The sequence below is a fragment of the Dipteris shenzhenensis genome, chromosome 8 (assembly GCF_047967505.1).
Source record: "Dipteris shenzhenensis isolate YYH24624 ecotype China chromosome 8, Dip_SZ_1.0, whole genome shotgun sequence".
NCBI classification, from domain to species: domain Eukaryota; kingdom Viridiplantae; phylum Streptophyta; class Polypodiopsida; order Gleicheniales; family Dipteridaceae; genus Dipteris; species Dipteris shenzhenensis.
In genome coordinates, this window is record NC_141603.1 from 9,071,359 (window position 1) to 9,089,395 (window position 18,037).

The 18,037-nt window shown below is 44.6% G+C and overlaps 1 protein-coding gene across 1 annotated transcript in view; it reads right to left on the bottom strand.

Annotated features, from left to right (window-relative positions):
* The window catches only part of LOC147899065 (uncharacterized), a 205,116-nt gene that overhangs the window by 138,237 nt on the left and 48,842 nt on the right, over nucleotides 1–18,037 (bottom strand). The window contains exon 9 of the mRNA XM_087378640.1: nucleotides 11,012–11,136. Within this exon, the coding sequence (XP_087234766.1) occupies nucleotides 11,012–11,136 (125 nt within the window). The remainder of the gene's footprint in view (nucleotides 1–11,011; nucleotides 11,137–18,037) is intronic.

Consider the following 18,037-nt stretch of genomic DNA (forward strand, 5'->3'; position numbering starts at 1 on the left):
CTTTCCAGATATACTCAATGCGGACTATAGGGAATTTGTTACTCACTATAAGCTTGTATCGTGCTGACTTATCCTTCTTCTCTACAAAAATAATAGGTGCAACGAATGGCAAAGATGGTCTTATGAACCCTGTGACTTAATCAACACATAATCGTGCTGACTTATCCTTCTTCTCAACAAAAAGAAAGGGTGCAACGAGTGCACTAAGTGGACGGCCCTGACGAACCAAACAACAAAGAGTCCATGCTTCAGAAATATCCCTAGATAGTATGCAAGCAGGATTTACTGTCACTGTAGAGCCAATAAATAACATGCTGCAATTTTTGGCCAAAACCCAATGCATTGGCAATGTCAACTTGCAATAATAGGACATCCTGCTCTGTGTATTTGGCATATTCTATTCCAACATATGCATTTACAATAGTATCAATGTAAATGTCCCTTGATACGATCAACCACCATTTTAGTGATGATCTTATAAATAACAGGCATGAGAGTGATAGGCCTCCAATCAGCCAAGGATTCAGATATTTGCTTCTTGGGAAGAAGCTTTACTAGCCCTTTTTTCTACGAATTTGGCATGTGTTGATTTAATTGATCATACGTAGCAAAGTTGATTTAAGGATATCCCAGTATGCAAGAAATAATTCAATAGTGAGATCATCCCATCTTGGAGATTTCCATCTGCCACAGGATTTGACTACATCAGTAGTTCACTTTCAGTGAAAGGACTTTCGAGCTCCAGAGCTTGTGCAGAAGAGAGAATGGGAGAGACATGCTGTAACAATCGGTACGCCGTGCTGCAAGAACTTCTTGTGAATGGGAGATCTGCACTCCCAAAATGTCTAAAAGTGAGAGCAACACAAGCTGCAGCAAGTTGAGCTCAAGAGAAAGTCCAAACACCATGAGGCATAAGGGCTCGGCAAATACTTGCAGAATGTCTCTTGTAATGTAGACTTTTGAAAAATTCTTTAGATGAACAACCTTTATCTAAGAAAGCCCCCTGTCTTGCTCTTGTCTCCCATTTAGTGATGTTTCTGTGATCATTACTTTGTAAACAGTGTCTAGTCCGATGTAAAGATGTGCATTCTTCTGTAGATATAGGCTGAAAATGACCCAGCTCAGTCAAAGATTGGCATGTATTTTTGGCCTGAGCAACAATGTCCCTTAAATTCTTCATGTAGTTTTTACCATAATCCCAAAATACTGATTGCATTCTAGCAACAAAAGCATGCCAGACATAATGCATATCAATATGACTTGTATGCAAAAGAGGCTGATAGGCATCACAAAGCAAATACACAAACACACACTTTTTTTTTAGTGAAAGCTATGATTGTTTATATTACAAGAAAAGCCACCTCAAAGCGAGGAGCTAGAAATTACATCAGCTGAAAATCTCTATATGTGCTAAATATACATCATGATCAATGTAGCGAGTCTGCAAGCAATCAAAAAAGATTGCTGCTGCAGAGAATGCTTGAAGAAAGCAAATAAAGAAAATGTTGGATCACCAAAGACTTTACAATTCTTGTTTATCCACAAAGTCCAAAGTGCCCAATAACGAGCCCAAACAAAGAAAGATCAAACTCCTGAATGCGCGGATGAAAACCAAAGAGCCATAAGAATTTTCCAAAAGCAGGAGTCGGGAATCTCGTTCTCAACCGCTGTCAAAGAAAATCCAAGAACTCACGGGAGGACGGGCAAAACTAGAACAAATGAAGCATAGTCTCCTGAGAAGCCAAACATCTGTGACATACAGCAGGAGCAATGTGTCTGCATGCCAATAGTTGACCAAATGGAAAAACTCCCAAAAGAACTCTCCAAAAGAAGACCTGTTGCCGAAGAGGAACTTTATATGCCCAATGTTGCCTTAGTCTCTTTCTCCACCACTTAGCTGGCCGATGCATTCGTCAAATAGAATAAGCCTTATCTGAAACCCAAGCCTGAGGCAAAATGATTTTATATAATGCAGGCACTGTAATCTGAGATAGCCTCAAAGGACGAAAGGAGGACTCGCAAGAAGTCAAAATCCAATCCTCCAGCCTATCCTAAAGTTCCAAAGGAGGAATTGGGACAAAAGGTGAAAGCATACATATAATTTTTTTCCATGGAGGACGATAATGAGATCCCAAGCCATACCGTGTGGCTGCGAGAGAAAAAGGTAAAATAGTTCCATCATCATGAATGACATCTGTAATAGAAGTAATTCCTTTGAAAGTAATAAAATAGGAACGTCTAGGTTCCTGTAAAGCCAACGGAGGCTGAAAAGCTTTTGATCAATGAATGCTTTTAGCCCTCAAGGAATTTTCTATCATAGAATTGAGGCCATGCCATTCCAAGTGAAAAAGGACGTGCTTCCAATCAAGAAGCAAGTCGGAGACCAAAGGGCAACCATGCAATGTACCATGAAAGAAACCAAGTAAGAGGTCCCACTGAGTGGGGTGCTAGTGACCAAAGGCAGAAGTATTGATTTATTGTAACAAAGAGCGAATCATAACAGCCCAAGGCTGATCACATGCATACATACATATACATATACATATATACATATATATATATATATATAATATACATATACATATACATATACAAATATAAATATATATAATATACATATACATATACATATACACATATACATATACATATACATATACAAATACAAATACAATATTTGTATTTGTATATGTATATGTATAGGTATATGTATATGTATATGTATATGTATATATATATATATATATGTATGTATGTATGTATGTATGTATGTATATATGTATATGCATGTATGTATGTATGTATGTATGTACATACACACACCCAACGGGTTCTTAGGACAAACAGGGATCAGGAAAAGGGCATGTTTGGCTGTAAAGCCAAAAACAAGAATGCTCTCAGGTTTTTTCATGTTGAGAAGCTGAATGAGCAAATGAATGCAAAACACGGCTGATTTTTTGGCTACCGAAGTGGAAGAGCAGAGAGAAATTGAATGAGGCTCTCCTGGTAGACTGTGAACAGTACTACAGGGACCTTTTCGATACATTTACAGATTTTGGAGAGTGCCTTGCAGAAAGTGAGAGCGCTGTAGAAAGAGACTGCCCTGCGGAATCTTATTTAAGACCTGCTTGATGCTTTCTTTTGGGAATTTGAAAGATCAGAATCCTTTTGTTAATCAGGGGACTTTTGCTGGTCAGCGGGCTAGTCACAGTCCTTTTGCTGGTCAGGGGGGTCCTCTTGTACCGAGCATTCAGGTCAGAAATGAACCTTGGACAAGATGGCTCATTATTGGGATGGTATGTACGCAAGATGGGAATCTCTCAATAACATATGTGCTCGCATGATGCGAGAATATATTGAGATGAACGGTGCACGCATTGCGCACTTGAAGCTGAAAGAGAAAGCAAGTAATGTAGATCTTGATGAGGTTGTAAGTAAACAGACAAAGCATTATCGGGAAAGCTACTTTAAAAAGTGAAAATTGAGTGATGCATGCAACATACTTGGGAGCTCTAGCATGCATATGCATGGGTCTAATGCTGATGGGAGTGCTAATGCCAATGCTAATGCTAATGCTAATGCTAATGTGAGTGCTGATGGTATTTCTGATGGTACTGCTAATGCTGCTAATGTTGATGCTGATGATAAATCTGATTGTGGTGATGCAATGCTAATGCTTTTGCTCATGATAATTCTGATGATGTGGATGATAATTCTGATGCTCATGATAAATCTGATGGTGATGGTGAGAAATAGGACATGTTGATTGATACTGATGGTAATTGATGGTGATGGTGAGAAGGACCTGATTTTTTATTCTGATGTAACACAGTTGACTGTTGATGAAATACAGCTGACAGCTGATGCTGATCTGGTGACGTCTAATGCTGAGGAGGGATTCCAAGTTGAGCTCGCAGCTGTGGATGAGGGAACAACAAGGATATCGATGAGGGGAACAAAGGGGATGAGAAAGAGGAGCAAGAAGAAGACAAGGGAGAAGAGCTGGCTGTAAATAAGGAGAACAAGGGGGATGAGGAAAACAAGGAGAAAGAAGACAAGGGAGAAGAGCTGGTTGTGGATTAGGAGTAAGAAGACCAGGCTGCAACATCATCTGTTGAAGACTAGGCAAACCAGGCTGAAATATCTGGTGCAAAGGCGTTGTTGACCTATCCACCGTCCAGATTTGAAGTCGAGAAGGAGCAGCTGGAATCACAGTTGGATTGTACGGCTCATGCTGGCGGCGAGATTGAGGTTACACTGCCAATCACCAAACTTGAACAGAATGTCTACTCCAAAAAGCTTCTAGAGACCATATTAAGAACAATGGGACCATAGTCGTGCAAGAGAAAATTGTGACAATGAGCAGTTGCTCCTACACAACTCCATCAAAGAACATATCTTTGTTGCCACCTATGCTGATGCATAGTAGCTTCCCCATGTGCAAAGACTGCTTTAATGCTCTATTCAAATGAATATTTGTATATAGATATATGTATGTATGTATGTGTATGTGTGTGTATGTGTGTATGCACTTTTCTTTGGGGTGAAAATTTTAAAGCTTTATATTACACAGTAGCTTCCCCTGAATAGGGCGATCAAGAGTACATCATTAGAAGATCTTACTATATGACAAGTATACATTGTAGTCTATGTTTGAGTTTGCAGACAATCAAAGAAAGATTTCTGAAGAGAGCATAAAAAAAAGGAAAAGTGAAAAAAGTAGGATCACCAAAGACCCTATGATTTCTATCCTTCCATAGAGTCCAAAGTGCCCAATAATGAACCCAAGTGAAGAACAACTCAAATCCATATCTTCTTGGGTGAATCCCAAAAATTCAGAAATGCTTCCCAAAGATAGCATTAGGAAATCTAGCTCTCAAACGCTGCCGAAGTAGACCCAAGAAATCACGGGTGCGTGGACAATGACAAAGGACATGAGGCACAAATTCCCATGGAGCCAAACATCTGTGACAAACAGCAAGAGCAATATGTCTTTGTGCCCAGATGGAAAACCCCCCAGCATCACCCGCCACAAAAAAACTTCTTGTCTAGTAGAAACTTTGAAACTTCCGCAATCTCTTTTGCCACCGCTTTGCTGGGCGATTCATGTGCCAAAGCTGATTTGAAGAGCCCAAGAGGAGTCAAGTCTCTCAAAGAAGACCTGGGGCCCTGAAAGAGTGAGCCAAGCCACTGATCCCCAGGTCATGTAGAAAGGTAAGCGAATAAAAGTGCTGAGAAGTCTTGCCATCCCCTTCCATATGATTCTCGCCTGTCTGCAATCCCAAAGGCAGTGTTGTATTGTCTCCAAAGCAGAAAGGCAACGAGGGCAAGAAGGGTCAGCTCTGAACCTGGATCTCCATTGGTTCACTGCTATCCCATCATGAATAGAAAGCCAAAAGAAGAGAGCGATTTTTCTATTCCTGTGGGATTTCAAGAGCCTCTGCCAAAAAATTTTCTGCAAGTCAGCAGAAATCTGAAAGTTCTCCCAATGAGGAGCTCTAGTAGGCCTCCAACCCCTACAGCTGAACTAGAATTTCCTGGCATTACTGACCGTGTAACGAAAGAAGGGGATGCCCTTCTCTCGGTGCCCTTCATCTATCCCTTCCCATTCCCCAGGGTCCCACTTCAAAAACTTAATTAGGACACCTCCATAGAGCCATAGCCTCCATCAGCCCAGGGCGATGAGAAGCGGGTCAGGATCCAAGTACCACTGTGAAAGAGAGCCATGCTCCATGAAGCCCACTATCTTGACTAGCTGAAACAGTACCTCCAACAAGATATCTTCTGTGGATCTGGACAGCCTGCCCCCGAAGAAACATCAAAGACTAAGGCATCCTCATGTGTGTCATGAAAAGCAATCACCTGTAAAGGAACTCCCAATCTGGAAAAAGCCCCCATCCAGGTGGAGCAAGTAATAGGCATGTCATCTGTCTCCACCTAATCCAAGGGCAAGGCTGCATCAATCTGCTGGACTCTGGTAAAGACCTTCGATTAATGTATGCTTTCAACTCTTAAAGAATTTCCCCATAAAGAGTTACGGCCATGCCATTCCAAGTGGGAGAGGATATGCTTCCAATCGAATAATATTTTGGAGACCAAAGGAGAGCCTTTGATCCTGCCATCAATACAACCAAAAAGAAAATCCCATTGAGTTAGCTGCCAATAACCAAAAGCAGAGGTAGTGATTTGTAAAAGCAAACAGTGCATCATGGCATCCCTAGGCTGATCTCCTTGCAAAAATTGCAGCATCATTTTCTCCTTATGAGCAAGAATATGCACTGAAAGAGAAAAACTCAATATAAGATAGATATACATCATGATCTATGCAATTTGTCTATAAGCAATCATAGAAAGATTGCTATAGAGAGCGCCTAAAGAAAGTAAAAATGAAAAACATGGGATCACCAAAGACTTGATGATTTCTATCCTTCCATAGGGTCTAGAGCACCCAGTAACAAACCCAAACAAGAAACAAATCAAACAGACACACACACACACACACACACACACAAGAAAAGCCACCTCAAAGCGAGGAGCTAGAAATTACATCAGCTGAAAATCTCTGTATATGCTAAATATACATCATGATCGGTCACTGGAGCGAGTAAGACTGTCCCTAGAGATTTTTTGCCTTGCGGCTGGAGCGAAAATCAACTGGCATAAGTCAGTTGGTTTTCTTACGGATCCGGGAGCCAGCTCACAGTGGGGTATTTTCTTGGGGTTTCGTTGGATCCCTAGAGGTCAGACGACACGTTACTTGGGATTCCAGGTAGGCCTAGACATCACACCGGCTCAGCAGTTCTTGCCGGTCCTAGCCTCCATACGACGGAAGCTTGCTTTCAAGAGCACAGCTCGGCTTTTCTTGGCAGGCAGGGCCCTTGTGGTCAACCAGGTCCTTCTTGCCACTGCTTGGTATGTGGCCTCTTGCTGGTGTTTCTCGAGGTCTTGTGTAGCCCAGCTGAGGAGACTGGTGCATAACTTCCTATGGTCTGGATCAGACGGTTCCGGCACCACCAGAGCTAGGGTCGCCTGGCAGACGGTTATTCTCCCCCAGGCAGAGGGCGGCCTCGGCATCATAGATCCAGAGTTGCACAGTCAGGCACTTCTTGGCAAGCTAGTCATCCGCGGTCTGACCCCAGGAGGACAGACATGGAAGCTCTTGCTACAGCATGGTCTCAGTGCGTGTACTCCCCAAAGAGGGGGTGTTTGGCAGCCTTCTATCCGATGGATCTTCACTTCAACTCCTTTGACTCAGCTCCGTTCCCCCTTCCTCCGTAGCCTCATTTCGGTCTGGAGGAAGTTGCGACACAGCCTTTCCCAGGTCCCCCCTAGCTGCCGAGAGGAGACAGACAGACAGCCCTGATTTGGAGCAGCCAGGTGACAAATGATACAGGTCGTCAGCTTGGAGAGCGATCCCATATCCCCTGGGCGCTCTGGGCGCGTGGGCCCGCACGCTCGTTTCGAGTTTGGAGGGACGTCTACAGCCAGCTGAGCCCAGGCGAGCTGGTAGCAGCAATAGGTACGGCACGTGGGATCCAGGCTCGGCGAGCGGAGATTGATGCTGCCATCCCTGCAGGTTGGAGGATTCCCGTAGACACCGGACAGCTCTTCCCGGGAGATGAGAGGTGGCTAGGACAGTTCACTCCACGAGGCATTCCTTTGGTGGTGGCAGGCCTCTTCTCGGACTCTTCGATACACTTCTTCTCCATCACTGATGACAGTTGCCTACAGAGCGGAGAGGCCGTGATCGACTCCCAGCTTCCCTGGCAACGCCTTCGCATTGTAGGGCTGCAAGGGAAGACGTGGCATATCGGCCCCTGGATTATGCAGGACCAGGATTGGAGACTCTGGATATGGGAGGGTCGTTCCTTGTCAGAGGTGGAGTGGGACCCAGGGGAGTGGCGTTGGCCACCATCGGAGACCTCAGAGAACCCTACCCCCTTCTTTTCTTACAGTGCACGCACGGGTCGGCGTGCTCTTGGGGCTCTCCAGCGTGGGCTACCCACACAGGCACATAGGTGGTATGCCCAGGGGATATCCTTGGTCTTTCTTCGCACCTTCTGGAAGACTCTTTGGGATAGCTGGCGTCTGAGGAAGATCTCCTACTTCCTTTGGATGGTGGCACACAAGGGGCTTCCAGTTGGCAGCTAGCTGAGACAGATGGGGCACGAGGGGCTTTGCCAGATGTGTTTTCAGGAGGAGGAGTCCCTGAAGCATTGCCTTTGGAGCTGCTTGCATGCGCAGACGATTTGGAAGGGAATCATGGGGATCTTAGCTAGGGCTACACCCGAGCTAGGACCGATCACTTGGGGAGCCGTCTGTTGGTGCAGCACTGAGCCGGGACATCATTTGGCCTATGGGTTCTCTAGGCAGGATCCCGTCTTTTTCATCACGCGGGCCACTTGGGCATACATGGACAGCTTCCCCTGGCATCTGACAGAGACGGATGCAGGAGCGATGCCTCAGCACCCAGTTTGGGAGATCGGTAGCATCACAGGCTGGCATATCTGGACTTCCAGATATGCGCGCAGACTGTAGGAGCTCAGACTACTTCTACTACCCAGACCCTAGCAGATATCTGGAGCACGATCATTCACACGCTCAAGGGTCAGTGGGATCAGATTCAGGGAGAGTCCCGGGCAGGGAAGGAAAAGAGACGACGTTTCCTTCGCGACTGGGACCACCAGGAGTTATTCTTTCAGCACTCCACTCAGAGTCTTCAGTGGCATTACGCCCCTCCACCGTGGCTGTTTGTCCACTTTCCGATGATTAGGCCCTAAGAGGCTTGTATTTAGCAGTTTGACTTCTCGGGCTCAATCCGTTTTGTGATTACAGCCCGTTGGCCTTCAGGCCTTCTTGTACTCTCGCTTTCAAGTAATATAACTAACACTACTTTTTGCGCAAAAAAAATACATCATGATCGATGTAGCGAGTCTACAAGCCTGCCATGTATAATCAAGATCTATCTGTGTCTGATGAGAAAGTGGCTGAATGGCATCACAAATCAATGCTTTAAAATCAGCATGCTCCAAATAACTATTATTTATCAATAGTAGCCTTCTGCAAGGCAATCTGTCGTCTGTTAAAGCACGTAGAGAGAGCCTTAACCAAAGAGACGCATGATCCGAATGTGTGAAGGCATGGCCAATCCAAAGTTTACAAGTAAAATTATCACAATGCTGCGGATCAACTCCATACCATCGATCCAAGCGTGCCTGATAAGAAGATTGGGCATTATGCTGAAAGGTGTATCCTGGCATCATGGGTTGTAATTCCTTCCAGAGATCAACCAAGCTAAGCTGAAGCAAAATTTGAGACCATGCATGCTTTTAAGAGGCTAACATATGAGTGTTACCCGAGGTATTATCTCCCTGTTGTGGAGCATTATTAAAGTCAACACAGATAAAAGCATAGTGTCTCCATGGATGAAGAATAAGGGAATTAGACAGTTTTTTGTTGAAAAGGAAAAAGGCAAAACGCAGGTTGCATTGAATGATAATACTCCTCTTTCTATGCCCATTACTTCTCAACCAAAGGTGAGAGAAATAACTTGACTGAAGCCTGGCAAACTCCTAGAAAAGTTATCTCGCCTAGGAGACCCTTGCCTTCCAGGACTTGGAATGCATCTTCATAGGGAAAAACTCGGAAAAACTCTTGAAGAGAATTCTGGAATTGGTATTACTTGGGCTGCAGTGATTGCGAATCGTACTCTATTTCCAGAAGAGGAAGTTGCTGCCCTCTTGGCTTCTCCTCAAGCTGATTATTCCTCTCAAGGGAGAGGCCCAGATATTGAGGTGGAAATGCAATCATAGACAGCTTTTTAGCTGCTGTACACACTTGTCTTATATCTGTAAATATGCTTGATCATATCAAATGTGTCACCCTCAATGTACAGGGTATGTGTGATGGTAGAAAATGGAAATATGTGTGGATGTATCTCAACAAATTACAGCCAGATGTAGTCGCATTTACAAGAGCATAACCAACAAATATTTGCAGGTCAGACTGGACACTTTGCTGGTTATGACATTTTTTATGCTGGGGAACACTCTTTCTCAGGGGTGGCATTCTTGGTGAAGCATGATCTTCAGCCGCTTGTGGCCCTCAATGATCATCAAGGCAGATGGATTATCATACAATGCCTTATTCAAGGATAGATTTTTGAATTTGCCTCAGTCTATGCTCCGCAATCTTCGCGCGAAAGGGCTTTGATTTGGGATGCTTTGAAAACTCTCTCTCTCTCTCACACACACACACATACACAATATTTATCAAACTAATTTTATTTTTCTGCCATGTGTTTCCTCAAAAACCAATGTATCAAAAGAACTCATGGACCTATTCAATTATTTTCTTGAACTGAATTCGGGATCTTCTATGTTTCGAGATAGTGAGGACCTTTTGAAGAAATAACAATCACCCCAATAAAACTGAATATGTTATTTGTATTACAATGAAAACATGCATTATATTCACATACAATCTCTCTTTGCAACAATGATCAAAACAATTGGAGAAATGAATAACTTGTCATTTATTCCTTAGGCAACAAAGTAGAGAAAAGTATCTTCTGCCATAACATAAAGAATGACAACTGTCTAGCTGTGGCAGCCCTGAAATCCCTACTAAAGCCTGACCACTAGAGTTAATGAAGGTAGCGGAAACCTCAAAAGGGTACGGGGAAGAAACTCTTGTAGGACAATTGCTATGCCTCTAACATACTAAGTACACGTTTCCTCTTAAAGGAATAATAGACAATCCTTGGTCTTTGGTGACCATAATTATCACTAAATAACTTAGGTTCGATCTTTATGTTGGCCTCACATACATGAATTTCCCTTCTCTTGAGAGTGTACCATTTTTATATCAATTGAGTTAATGCATGAGGGAAACTTACAGATATACCATGTTCCTAATTTATACTTCAAATGTAGATAGTAATAACATCAACATATTCTCTGTAGGGTTCTCTCTAGGTAATTACGAATGTATCAAGATAAGAATTTGTGACCTTTGGATCAAATGTGCAAATAGAACCAAACCATTTGTGCTTCCCAGTGCTAGCTGACTTCCATCTATGCTCCATGCCAAGGCTTTCACAGTACCAACTTCTAGCTTCTCTTTTGAAAGAATCCACTGTGGATAATGACACAAAACCATAAAAAGATTATTTAATCAAGTCTATGTGAACTATTCCATACTAGCATTTTTTTGTAGAAAACGTATATTTGTAATAACGCTAACAAATCTTATGAACTGAAGTCAATGGAAAAGCAAGGACAAAGAGAGAAAGAAAGAAATATTTATTAATGTCTCAAAAATATTGTTGACAATCTATAAGATATCATATAGAGTCAATATGTAGATGATGATATAAAGCCTAAATGGTTTCTAAGATAGATAAAAAACAATAGGTAAAGTCTTATGTATGATCCTTGATGGCTTTGTCAGCTTCTCTTGAAACTTATATAGAAGTCTACAACCTCCCCCCCGCCAGGCATCGACACCCCCTCCCGAAGGGGAAGGCTGGACTGAGGTCAAAAGAAAACGGAAAGGAAACAAAACAGGACCAAAAAAGCCTTCCCATCTACAGCAAGAGCCCCCTGTGGTCACCAATCAGCAGCAGCCCGGTAAGGGGAAGGAGAAAGGGAAGGAGAAGATCAGCCAGCCTCCCCCTCCTCCTTCACCCCGCCCCCCCCCCTCCCCCCTCCTCCTCGGTCCCCCCCCCCTCCCCCCCCTCCAGGATCCCCCCCAGCACCCTTGGTTTCGGCCCCCCTCTCTCCCTCGAGCATGATCCCGAGGAAACCCCCCCCTCTGCCTGTGCCGCCTGCGGCCCCGAAGCCAACACAGACCTCCCCCGCGCCTACCCCTCCTGGCCCGGTGGAGGGGAGAGGCCCTTCCCCGCAGATGGCCAGCACCACTCCAGCTTGTTCGACAGCCAGCACCCCTCTCTCTGGTTCAGACTCCTCATCCTCGTCCCCACACCCAAGGGCTGCTCCTAGAGCTCTACCTTTGGAGTTTTACCGAGTAGGACCTTGGGATTATTTGGATGCAGCGGGTATTGGCTCCTTCCCTGCATGCCTAGACATCAGCATCTTCTTCCTCCGAAAGGGGGCGGAGGGTAAGGTGTCCGTCCTTGCCCCCCACGATGGTCCTAGCTATTCCTTCACTATCACCAGTGACGGGAATGAGAAATGGACGAATGAAAATGTTTGGGAGACGATTCGAGATCAGTCCCAGGAGCAGGTGCAGGACTGGATCGGTAGCAGAGCAGCGGAGCTTCTTCAGCAGCAGTGGAAGGAGGGTGACGTTCGTCTGAGATGGTGCCACAGCGCCAAACGATTCCGCCTTTTGGTCATTATTCGACCGCCTCTGGAGTGGATCTACGCGGAAGGGCTCCGCCCGTGGAGGACCTCAGAGGTAGCGGGCTTCTACAGTATTTCCCTGGCGGAGGCGTCGAGTTGGTTAGAGAGAGCTTACCACCATGGGACGAAGGGCCTCTCCCCTCTGTTGAAGGTTTTAGAGGATGGGTCCGATGATCCCGCCTCTCCTTCGAAACCCTCACAGAAGCGCCTTCGTCTGCACACTGGACATCCTCCGACCACCTCGACATCGACCGCAAGCAGACAGCTATTTGTGGCCCATCTCCCCTCTTCATGAGTATACGCATTATCTCTTGGAACGTCAACGGGTTCCACTCATCAGAAACCCGCGGCCCCAGGAAGATGGTGCTTAGACAGGAGCTCCAGCTAGCCTTGGTGGGAAGGGTAGATGTGCTCCTATTGCAGGAACACAAGCTTTCGGCTTCTCAGACCAGCAAGTGTGGGAAGGTCCTCACAAGACGCTCCCACACCTACTGGGAACCTTCGATTGGCGAGCAGGGGAGGAGCGGGGGTGTCTGTACCTCCATCGACACTTCTCTAGTTCAGCATGTGTGTGGTTTTGGCACCCTGATCCCAGGACGAGCGCTTTGGGTGGGCTTGAATATTGAGGGATCCCGCATCGGCATCCTCAATATCTATGCCCTGACCGACCTCAGACGGAGAGCCGCTTTCTGGAGCTCTTTGACAGACTTATTGCCAGAGATGGATTCTTGGATTGTAGGAGGGGACTTCAATAACCTTGAGACCTTAGAGGATCAGCAGGGACGGGGCCCAGAGTTCCTCGGTACAGCTCAGCGGAGCAGGCAAATTGGGACTCCTTGTTCGCTGTGGGAGGTCGGGACAGCTGGAGGGAGCCTTCCTTTTGCAGATGGACAGGGAGTTTGGACTTCTCTTGGGGTTACAGGAGGGAGGGAGGCAGACTTCTGGAGCGGTTGGACCGTTTCTATGTCAGCGATGTGCAGAGAGTTCTTCAGGACCCATGGCCAGAGGTCAGCAGGGGAACAACTCCGATCTCTTAGAGCACAGGATGGTAGTGTCTATAGATCCAGACGAGGTCCGAGACTTGGCGACAGATTTCTACAGATCCCTATTCCAGCAGGAGCCCCCAGACCCCCGTGCCCGCCGTTGCAGGGAGGAGGTGTGGAGGTATACACCGTCGCTCGTGCAGTGCATGAGTGAAACCCTTCTCGCCCCTTTCACTGTGGCAGAGATGCAGGATGCGGTGAGCGCTATTGATGGGCAGAAATGCCCAGGTGAGGATGGGCTTTCTAGAGCTTTCTTCACCACCTTCTGGGAGCAGGTCCACCAGCCCTTGCTCGCAATCTTCCAGCATATCTTCTCCAGCGAACAGATGCCAGAGAGCCTTGCGACAGGCTTGATCTGCCTCATCCCCAAAGGGGGGGACCGTCAGGAGATCAGACCATGGCGCCCTATCACCCTCCTCCCGACTGCTATAAAATCCTCGCCAAGATGATCAGTAGCCGCACCCGCCCCCTGCTACATGACTTGATCCATGACACCTAGACTGGTTTTGTCCAAGATCGCAGCATTTTGGACAACATTTTCACATTCTCAGAGGCGACGGAGTGGGCCTAGCACAATGGCCAGCACCTTGCCATACTCCTTCTTGACTTTGAGATGCGCACAGACCTTAGGAGATCAGGCTTCTTCTGCTACCCAGACCCTAGCCGACATTTGGAGCACGATCATTCACACGCTCAAGGGTCAGTGGGATCAGATTCAGGGGGAGTCCCGGGCAGGGAAGGAGAAGAGACGGCGCTTCCTTCGCGACTGGGACCATCGAGAGCTGTTCTTCCAGCACTCTGCTCAGAGTCTTCAGTGGCACTACTCCCCCCCACCGTGGCTGTTTGTCCACACTCCGATGATTATGCCCTGAGAGGCTTGTAATTAGTATTTTGTTACCACGGGCTGTATCCGTTTCGTGATTGCAGCCCGCTGGCCTTTAGGCTACTCTCGTTTTCAAGCAATATAACTAGCACTACTTTTTGCGTTTAAAAAAAAATACTAGCATTTTTTTGTAGAAAACGTATATTTGTAATAATGCTAACAAATCTTATGAACTGAAGTCAATGGAAAAGCAAGGACAAAGAGAGAAAGAAAGAAAGAAATATTTATTAATGTCTCAAAAATATTGTTGACAATCTATAACACATCATATAGAGTCAATATGTAGATGATGATATAAAGCCTAAATGGTTTCTAAGACTGTACGGAGGTCCACGTGGCATGACAAAAGACGATCCAAGGCAAAATGGAGGTGTAAATGTGGTACATACCTCCTCCTTCTTTGGTTGAAGTTACATTTATTCTCCACATCTTTAGAATGAGTATCAAAACATTGATGAACCAACATGGATCAGCTGCATATCCCTTTCCCAATCAAGCACTACTATCAAAATGAAAGTAAATCTTCATTCATCAAATTCAGCCCCAAGGTTAATGTTTAACTACAAAACCTTACCATGTTGCCTAGAAAGTGAATGACTACTAGGATATCATGTTGGAAGTATTGAATATCCTCACCCTCATCTTTGACTTTTACTAAGAGCATGCTTTTCTACGAAAATGAGTTTAATATGTTAGCGGTAGCTTGTTTGATCCTAGAGAGCATAACTTGAATACCACGTTATGCTCATAGCCAGTTAGTGGTGGTTCTAGGTTTTGTGGGCACTTTTATCAAGAGACTATATACTGATGTAAATTTTTTTTCCTTTTTGAGTTTGTGAATATATCTTGCAGGGGCTTCAGTGGGAGATGATGAGATGCAATGTGGATGTGCCAGGCACTCCGGAGCATGGTTTCCGTATGTTATGGTGTTGGTTGTAAATGGCAAATGTTCATCATTATTGTCCTTTGTCATGAGTCCATATTGTCATGAATGGCTTTTGTCTCGTCATATTGTCATATGGACATCAATGTATGTTTTTTATTGTGGTCATGTGTCGGCAAACATGCATTAAATGTCCTGCTTGAGGGTTATGTGCATGAGTGAAGTCTAAGGCTTGTATTTGGGCATTTATTTCTTTAGCCTAAAGTTTGGGGAAAATGGTTGGGAGAGTGGTAAATTCCACGCGATGAAGTGGCTGGAAATTATGGAAGCAAAAGCGTGTGCATGCAAGGTGGCTACGTGAATCTATTATTTAAGCTTCTGGTTGACGAGCTGGCATGATACGTGGCTGAATCAAGCATGAGGTGTTTGCTGCTGTACGAGGTGGCTACGGGATGCTATTATTCATGCTTCTGGAGAGCGAGGTGAAAAAGGTATGTGGCGATGGCACTTGGGGGGAGATGGAGGACAGAAAAGAATTCCAGAGGAGAGGAGGAAGGACGTGTGTTGTAGAAGGCTGAATGCAAGGAAGCAGGATAAGGAAGGTGTTCGGTGGAGAAGGAAATCGTAGACAGAGAAGGAGGTTGCACGTCGTGCTGATCGTGGAAATTGTGTGGACTGATGGAGAATCACGAAGTGGTTCCAGCATGCAGAAGCGTGAGGAATAGCATCCCGTAGCCACCTCGTACAACAGCAAACACCTCATGCTTGATTCAACCACGTATAATGCCAGCTCCTCAACCAGAAACTTAAACAATAGATTCACGTGGCCACCTTGCATGCACACGCTTTTGCTTCCAGAATTTCCAGCCACTTCATCACGTGAATTAATGCCCAAATTCCAGCCTTAGACTTCACTCATGCACATAACGACATTTAATGCGTGTTTGCCCACACATAACCACAATAAAAAGCATACATTGATGTCCATATGACAATATGACGAGACAGAAGCCATTCATGACAACATGGACTCATGACAAGGGCAATATTGATGAACATTTGTCATTTACAACCAACACCATAACATACGGGAACCATGCTCCAGAGAGCATGGCACATCCACATTGCATCTCATCATCTCCCACTGAAGCCCCTGCAAGATATATTCACAAACTTAAAAAGAAAAAAATATTTACATCAGTATATAGTCTCTTGATAAAAGTGCCCACACAACCCAGAACCACCACTAATTGGCTATGTGCATACCTATGTGCTTACCCACAAGCACGCATAAAGTGGAAAAAAATATTAACAGTTCTTATCATATCAATGTCATCTAAATTATTTTTTCCATTATGTAGCCTTCTATTAAGTACGAGAGAGGCAACAAAGAGCAAAGCATTCAAGGCATAAATATATAATGCAAGCATGAAAAAAAGTGATAAGAAACCAATCAAATATCTAAGCATATACAAAGCATGAAAGAAACCATGGGAGTGGCTGAAAGTGTCACACGATGCCAGTACCAAACTCATAGAAGAAAGGACTGCCTCTCCATTCTCTAAATGAACAAGGTGGAGGAAACCAATCTGCCCATAAGTCTTGCAAATCCAGCCCAGATGATCTTGACCCATCTACATTGCAAGAGGCATGATGAATGGACTCATCGACACTGAATCGAGGAATCAGCCCCAAAAGTGTTCCTCCACTGATTTATTGCAGCCCCTCCATGAATGAAAAGCAAAAAAAAAGAGAGAATTTTCTATTGATGAAGGATTTCGAAAGCCTCCTAAAGGACTTATCTAAGTCTAGGCGAATCTGAAAGCTCTTCCAATGTGAGCTTTGGAAGGTCTCCAACCTCTATCTCTAATCTGAAATTTTCTAGCATTACTAATGGTATAGCTGAAGAAAATAAGACTCTTTGGAGGGATTGTCTACAACAATCCACGCCCATTCACTTGGTCCCACTGAAGATATTTTGTGGGTACACCCCCATAAGACCAAAGCCTCCAAATACCCAGGGGAATGGTCTTGAAATGGGGGTCAAAGTACTAGCTAGTAGCACGACAACTTAACTCCACATGGCTAACCACTCTAATTGGCTTAGTTGTGCATCCAAATCAACAACCTCATCAAAAGGTTTAACCAATCTTCCCCTCGACTACACTAGAACAACCATATCTTTGTCCCACAAGAGACCTATAGCCAGCAATTAGACACCTATCCCTGAAAATGCTCCCCTCCATCTGATGGATCCATCTTGTTCCCATCTCTATATGCCCCATCAAGAGGGACCTTCTAAGACTACTTGCTGCATAAGTTCTTCATCCTTCAGGGTGGTACTTGAACTCTTAAAGTAGAAGTAGGACCTCTCTCCTATTTAGAGCACTCCATGTAACAAAAAGCACCAAGAGTTCTACCATGGTCATCCAAGATAGAGTCATTCCACATAACTGGCTATCTACCATCTTATCCTACATAATAGCAAAATCCTCCATAAGAAGCTCTTGAAACTGATTATAGAGGCCATATGTGACAACAAAAGTATCCTAAAATCTATATATCCCAATGCTATCCAAAAAATCACACATGGGATCTTGTGGACTATATATATATATATATATATACATACATACATACATACATACATACATGTATGTATGTATGTATGTTTTGCAAAACTAATATTGACAAACCCACTTTTAGCTTCCACAAAAGTAGACAAAACCAGACAATAAATCACATAATAGACAATACAAAGTATGGTTTTTATACAACCATATGGTGCAATTTTGCATTGCCAAGGCATAATAAATTTGACAAGCTTTGTCAAACGCAGATGATATCAAAGGAACTCCACTCA